This window comes from Sinocyclocheilus rhinocerous, unplaced genomic scaffold, assembly GCF_001515625.1.
Source record: "Sinocyclocheilus rhinocerous isolate Xijiao unplaced genomic scaffold, SAMN03320098_v1.1 scaffold1607, whole genome shotgun sequence".
NCBI classification, from domain to species: Eukaryota; Metazoa; Chordata; class Actinopteri; order Cypriniformes; family Cyprinidae; genus Sinocyclocheilus; species Sinocyclocheilus rhinocerous.
Genome location: NW_015629758.1, coordinates 254,932 through 262,527, shown reverse-complemented (window position 1 = coordinate 262,527; position 7,596 = coordinate 254,932). Strand labels below are relative to the sequence as shown.

General features: G+C 40.4%; 1 protein-coding gene across 4 annotated transcripts in view; it reads right to left on the bottom strand.

The window, feature by feature from the left end:
• The window catches only part of LOC107739427 (leucine zipper protein 2), a 171,443-nt gene that overhangs the window by 24,224 nt on the left and 139,623 nt on the right, over positions 1–7,596 (bottom strand). For 2 of the 4 annotated variants that reach the window (XM_016551528.1, XM_016551530.1), the window contains exon 10: positions 2,990–3,094. The exons of 1 other annotated variant lie outside the window; for it this stretch is intronic. In XM_016551528.1, coding sequence (XP_016407014.1) covers positions 2,990–3,094 — 105 coding nt within the window. The remainder of the gene's footprint in view (positions 1–2,989; positions 3,095–7,596) is intronic. One more of the 4 variants, XM_016551529.1, reaches the window with a different exon arrangement.

Here is a 7,596-nt window from a genome sequence, read left to right as displayed (position 1 = left end):
GTGTCTCAGATCAGGTCCGAGGACTGGTTTGCCACAATCGAACTGAAAGACGCATACTTCCATATCTCCATCCTTCCCCAACACAGGAAGTTCTTGAGGTTTGCTTTCGGGGGCGGAATATCGGGTTCTTCCATTCGGCCTTGCACTCTCACCCCGCATTTTCACAAAGTGTGTGGATGCTGCTCTAGCTCCACTGCGAATCCAGGGCATCCGCATACTAAATTATATAGACGATTGGTTGATTCTAGCTCAATCAGAGCAGACGGTGGTTCGACATCGAGATGTCATTCTCGCCCATATGAAAGAGTTGGGGTTAAACGCAAAGAAAAGTGTGCTTTCTCCATTACAGAGCACCACTTATCTTGGCATGGTGTGGGATTCGACCACGATGCAGGCACGATCGTCGCGAGAGTGAGAGAAGTCTGGTCACTCACTGTGAAGCAGTTTCAGAAACTGCTGGGTCTGATGGCAGCTGCATCCAACGTGATACCTTTTGGCCTGCTGTACATGAGACCCGTACAGTGGTGGCTCAAGACCAAGGGGTTTTCCCCGAGGGGAAATCCGCTTCGCATGATCAAGGTCACCGGCGATGCTTACGTGCCTTAGACATGTGGAGGAAATCTTGGTTATTGTCTCAGGGCCCGATGCTGGGAGCCCCTTGTCGTCGTGTAATGCTTACAAATTGTAATGCTTACAATTATTAGAATTATTATTGAAGTTATAAATGAAACAGATTGTTGCAGTATAATTGACGAAAAAACACTATTTTAGTTTCTTTTACAATAACATAATTATAATAATAATAATTTTACAATTATTATTATTATTGAAGTTATAAATAAAAAAGCTTGTTGCAGTACATTTTACAAGTAAACACTATTTCAGGTTTTCTACTTCAAAATTTCAGGTTAATTTAGGGGTCAACCGATTATCGGCGCCGATATTAAGCATTTTTATGATTATCGATATCGGTCATTTTCAAAACCGATTCGCCAATAAAATAACTTAATTTTGAAATGTGCTATTTGGCTCTGATGCAGCCTTTCAGAACTTACCACTCTGTGGCCTAAAGCAATCTCCGCCCACTGCCCATCTGATTTATTGGGAGTCACAAGTCCGACCAATCAATGCGGAATTCACGTTCACTCCGAAAGCTGCTAACTGGAGCTGCTTCAGTGATCACGCATCAGTTGTCTCTCAAAGGTAAGGCAGCAGCAGACGTTGCTTAATTTGCAATAAATCACAATCCACTAACGTTACACTGAAGTTGCAAAACACCTCAATATTATCTATGATTTCCGCGATGCGGAAAACGCGGACGGAATCACGGAATCCAGTCATATAAATGGAATTTACTGTATGACGCGGAATGTCACGGAATTTGTCAAAGTTTGGATGAATTAATCAAAAGTAGGTCAGTGGGTTAGCTTAATGAAATTATCAGAAATATATTACTGTGGTGCAGTATGATATACATAATACTACTCAGGGATGAAAGTTTTCTGTCGCTACAACGGATTTCCGTCAATTGGAAAAAATGAGGGGAAAAGAAACATGTAGCGCATTGTTGTTGTTCTGCCGGCACACCAAAAATGATCCCCGCCACTGCTGCAGCTTCTCACTGACAACATAACGCAGCTCGCATCATTCACAGTCGGGTTATTAGCAGAGAACACAGAGCAGAACTTGAATTTCGACACGGGATTGCGGCTATTAATAATAATTCTACTCATTCCCGCTGGTTCCGTGCATATAACGCGATGACAGATGACGGAACTTATCATTTGCATGTGCTTTTGAGTCTTGAGAACTCTCATTTTCTGTGCGTCCACAGATCGCGATAAGGAGAGTGACAGATTTTAATAATTATTAAAGGAGTTTGCAAATGTGATATTGATTTAATACAACAGTTCAATAAACAAGTACTGCCTGATTTTGCTCTATTTCATCAACGAAAATAGTTCCAAATAAAGTAACAGCTCAGCCGCTGCGCATCTCTAAAAGTGAACACAGCGGTGTTTCATTCATGAATGAAAGTGCGTTTTTGAGCAAATTTAGTGAGTCAGTGATTCATGATTACCCATTCATAAAGACAGTCACTTGCTTCATTACTGAATGAATCAGCCGTTCAAACGAATCAATTGAATGAATGATTAATTATAACTAGTTATGATTAATTATTCATATTTCCTCATGAGCTGATTCGTTACAGTGCTCCTTAATTTTTTTAATTAGGAGGACAAGCGCTTATTTAAATTTTTACACCAGACATACAGTATATATCGGTTCAAAATATCGGTTATCGGTCTACTTGATCAGTAATAATCGGTATCGGCATCGGCCTTGAAAAACACATATCGGTCGACCCCTAGTTTAATTCAGTGTGCTACTTGCCCTTTCTTTGTAACAGTTTGGGAAATTTACTAGCAATTTCTGAGTGAAAATTGTTTCTACATCAATTTTTTTTGTAGTGTATACTTTGGACTTTAGAGATATTAAATGTCTTGTCCTAGTTTAATAAGCAGAAATGACAACATTTTTAGTTTTTCTCAAAATATTGCTGTTTGTTTGAGCATCCTGACCAGCCCGAAACAACACTCTCTCAGCAATGGTTTTATTTTGAGGCGGGTCTCTGTTTTGCTGACCAATACAAGAAAAGAGGAGTGCTTAAGGAATCTGTTTGAAAACAATCATTATTATTAGTTCCATTTGGTGTCATAAAGGGACAGAAATTACACACTTCACCCTTAACTAAATTTAGCTACAATATTTTCTCATGGGTCCAACAGCAGCAGCTCAATATAGCATTGATCACGAGAAAACTGCTGAGCGAGGCCTCAAAGCTTATTCTTGAATGAAATTTAATGCAAAGTTGTAAATGATCTTAAATGGCTAAGGGATACACTGAGATGCAATGAACATAAGTCGCCCCATTTAGTCCAAAGGGTTAGTAAGTGGCCATTAGAGTATAAGGGCACTAAAGATTTACCTTCACCATTTGGCAGTCTTTCGGTCCTGTGCTCTCTCTCCTCATTACTGCACTGCTCACAGGCAGTTTACTTGTTGTTGTGATCCGGGGAACTTTTGGGATGTCCTTAAGGAAGAGAGCATAAAGAAACAGAACGTAACATTATGAAAGACACAAAGGAATAGAGAAAGAAAGGAAAAGAGGGGAAACAAAAGAGTGCTGGGGTTAAATTCTCTAGATAGTTTATTATAAAGCACAGACAATTTTCCACTTAGGTTAATTTGAAGTGAGTTGTCAAAGCTCTTTCTATTGTGATCTACTGTACATGAGTGGCATTAAAATCAGAGCACAACGCACACTTGTGTTTGTGTTCTGTTATTGTTTTCCATTTAGCAAATGCTTTTATCTAAAGAGACTTACAGTTAATGGCAACTGTTCTGCTTAACAACATTTTGCTGGTTCTGTGTTTAAATCACATATATTATTATTATTATTGTATGTTTACAATGTCACAATAATATATATATATATATACACTTATACACACATATACGTATATACTGTATATGCAAAAGCCCTTTAAGATTTCCTGCTAAAATTAATATTTTTATCAGGCTCCTATGTTTAGGTTCAGTAATTTTACTTTAATAGCAATGTATAGGTCCTTTTCTATGGCATTATAGTGAAATAACTGAACATGAATATATTGGAGCCTGATAAAAATGCTCATTTTAGATGACAATTTCACACAAATATTATTTAAAAATGTAATTTATTCACACATTTTTTTTTCTTGAGCATTAAATTAGCATATTAGAATGATTTAATTGCAGATCATATGACACTGAATACTGGAGTAATTATTTTTACTGAAAAATTCAGCTTTGCCATCACGTGAATAAATTACATTTTAAAACAGTTGTAAATTGGAATAATATATCACAATATTACTGTTTTTATACTCTATTTTTACAGTATTAAAATAAAATCTGCCTTGGCTATTTCTTTTAAAAACATTTAAATAATCTTACCAACACCAATATTTTGAATGGTAGTTTATATCTAGAAGTTTGTTTTTTTGTTTGTTTTTTTGATTGAATGGCACTTTTATGTGTATGTATGTTTTGTCTGTAGTAATAATAATAATAACAAAACTGTGGAAAAACTAATCACATCAATATATCAAATAATATATATTTGCAATATTTACCTTACATAAGATAAGCAGTAATGTATCAGACACATAAAGCCAGCAGGTAAATGTGTCTCAGATTATATATGCTGAAATAGCGACTCTGGGTAAATCGGTTTTATTGTGAATTAAAGAAAAAAGCACAGTGGGGGACGAGGCTTCTAGCAAAGCTCTTCACACATCCTATCACTCATTTACTGAGCAAAGACAGATGAGATAAATACTACTGTAACAAACTTCATACAGTCTCTGAAGCGTCTCTCTGGAGGAGTAATGATATAACAATAATCAGCTTAGGGACTCTCTGCTCCTCAGAGTGAATGAAATAGAATATGACACACTTATTGCTTCCCCATTGCAAATCAGCATGATATCCGTAGAGGCCTAGTTTTTGGTAAGCCACTTTTGAACACAGTCATCTGGTATTGACTTGAGTGCTCAGTTATGTACTAAGATGTCCAAACCTGAAAGGAAAATGTGTATAGTATACCTTCAAAAAGTCACTTTTATTATCTCATGCACAGGTACACAGCAGAAAAACGTTGTTTTGGGCTGGTAAGAATCCCTTTATGAAGGCTTTGAGATAGTTGTTCAATTTCAAGTAGCAGTTAAAAAGCCCTTCTGTGCTGTAAAGTTTGCACATTTCACTTCAGGACATATCCATGAATCTTGTATCAAGCCCACAGAAGTCTTGTTTTTACTTCAGAAATGGTGTGCTATATTTCAATTCAAACAACTCTCATGAGAAGACCAACAATGTAAAGACAAGATGCCGTGGGGTGAGTGTTGTAAAGAGTTATTAAAATTAGGGTTTCGTGTCTGTTATTTGTTCAAAACACCTGCTTTAATTAATCGGCTTGGCCTCCTTGGTTTAAGACGAGCTAATTAGAGGATGCTTGGTAGAGATACCTGCAGGGAAAGCAGTGGTATAAATGTTTCGCTTCTCGGTTTGTTCAGATTGTCAGTTAATTAACTCTGTTTAACTGTACATAGTGAATCAACAGAGCTAACATGATCCATTTCCGTGATTTGCAGTGTCATCATGATCAGTGCTCTGTTGATGTCAGCTGTTGTTGGGTTGAGACGGAGAGATCAAAGCTTGTAACTTTTGACCTCTAACCTGTTTTGCCAATTTAATGCATTTACTAATCTTGGTGACCTTTATACTGCTGTATACTTGTAGTATGCCTACAAGTACATGATTTAAAGATGACATATGTAATTTCTGCACCACTACAGACACAGAATGGAATTGCTAAAATATATTTTTTAAAGGTTTTCCAGATAATCTCTCATTTCCCATTGTTTACACTTGACCTTCCAGATAACATTTATTATGACACACATACACTTAAATAGCAACAACAACAAATCAACAGCAATCTGAGGTCTGTCTCAAGAAGCAGTCTAAGTGGCTTCTCAGTTAAGTTACAGTTTAGTTTGAGCAAACTATTTTTGTCTCATGAAGGAAGATCAGTTTTTACCGGTGTTCATCCCCATAGTAACTAAAGCTGCACGACTAAGCTGATTCAGGACAGATTTTGTTTAAGGAAAGAAATCATAGTAACGCTTTACAATAAGGTTCCATTTAACATTAGTTAACATTAACTAACAATGAAAAGTACTTGTAAACTATTTATTAACCTTAGTTAATGTTATTTTTTTAACATTTACTAATACATTATTAAAATAAAAAGTTGTCACTATTATTTAATGGACCTGTGCTAACATGAACTAACAAATAGTTGCATTTCTGACAAAAAAAAAAAATTGTTACACCATATATTTGTGACAAATAAAACTGTACTTTACATTAAAAAATAAGCTTTTAATGTAAATTAAAACATAGTGATAAATGTATATTATAAATAAGTTTTAAAATGAATGCACAATATTTTTAACACTTCAAATGACTAGGCTTGTCTTTTATGCTCTTTATGGAGCTATATTAATGATAAAGTTTAATAAATTCATTTGTGTTGATACTTGCATAATGATTGCCAGAGCTTCAGCGAAAAAATTAATCACTAAATAATCTACTTAACTGTCACGACACACACGAGGATAACCGGAACTAAGGAGCGAGGAGAGAGGAATATACGAAACAGTCTTTAATCCATGGAACACAGGGTACATAAACACAGGAGACAGCAGGAAACACATCCACGTAACGAGTAGACCAGACAAAAGGGAAACTGAACAGGCAGGAACTTAAATACAAGGGTAATTAATAGAACACAGCTGAACGGAATCATAATTAAACTAAACAAGGACAGGAAAATGACCAAATAAGGAAACACAGAAAGGCACATGAGGAGCAAAACACGGACCAGAGTCTGACATAACTCCCCCCTCCCGGAAGGCGCGTCCCGCGCCGTACAACATCCAATGGGGAGGGGGGTGGGCGCTCTGGAGGTCTCTACGAGCAGGGTTACCGAACGGAAGGACTCCAGGGCGGCGCCCGTTCCGTGATCCATGGCAGATCCGGCAGTTCAGGGCACCATGGTGGATCTGGCAGCTCTGGGGCGCCATGGCGGATCTAGCAGTTCGGGGTGCCATGGCGGTTCTGGCAGTTCGGGGCGCCATGGCGGAGCTGGTGACTCGGGAGGCCATGGCGGAGCAGGGAGCTCGGGGAGCCATGGCGGAGCAGGTAGTTCAGGAACTGGGGATCAGGAGCCCTCCCTGGGCTTAACTGGGGATCAGGAGCCCTCCCTGGGCTTAACTGGGGATCAGGAGCCCTCCCTGGGCTTAACTGGGGATCAGGAGCCCTCCCTGGGCTTAACTGGGGAACAGGAGCCCTCCCTGGGCTTAACTGGGGAACAGGAGCCCTCCCTGGGCTTAACTGGGGAACAGGAGCCCTCCGTGGGCTATACTCGGGAACAGGAGCCCTCCGTGGGCTATACTCGGGAACAGGAGCCCTCCGTGGGCTATACTCGGGAACATGAGCCCTCCGTGGGCTATACTCGGGAACATGAGCCCTCCCTGGGCTCAACGGGGAATCAGGAGCCCTCCGTGGGCTATACTCGGGAACATGAGCCCTCCCTGGGCTCAACGGGGAATCAGGAGCCCTCCGTGGGCTATACTCGGGAGCAGGAGCCCTCACTGGAGCGAGCTCTGGGGCTGGAGCCGACACTGGAGCGAGCTCTGGGGCGGGCGGCGGGCCTTTCTTCAGAGCGGCCAGTGGGTTTGACTTGGGAGCGGCCAGCGTGCTTGTGGGAGCCGTGGCCGGCAGGCTTGACAACGGCGTGGCCGGCGGGCTTGAGTGAGCCGTGGCCGGCAGGCATGACAACGGCGTGGCCGGCGGACTTGTCTTCGGAGCGGCCGGCGGGCTGGAGTGAGCCGTGGCCGGCGCGCTTGACAGCGGGGCGGTCCTCATACCGCGGGGAGAAGAAAAGATGACAAAAAACGGAAATAAAAACACGGGAGAAGGGGCGCC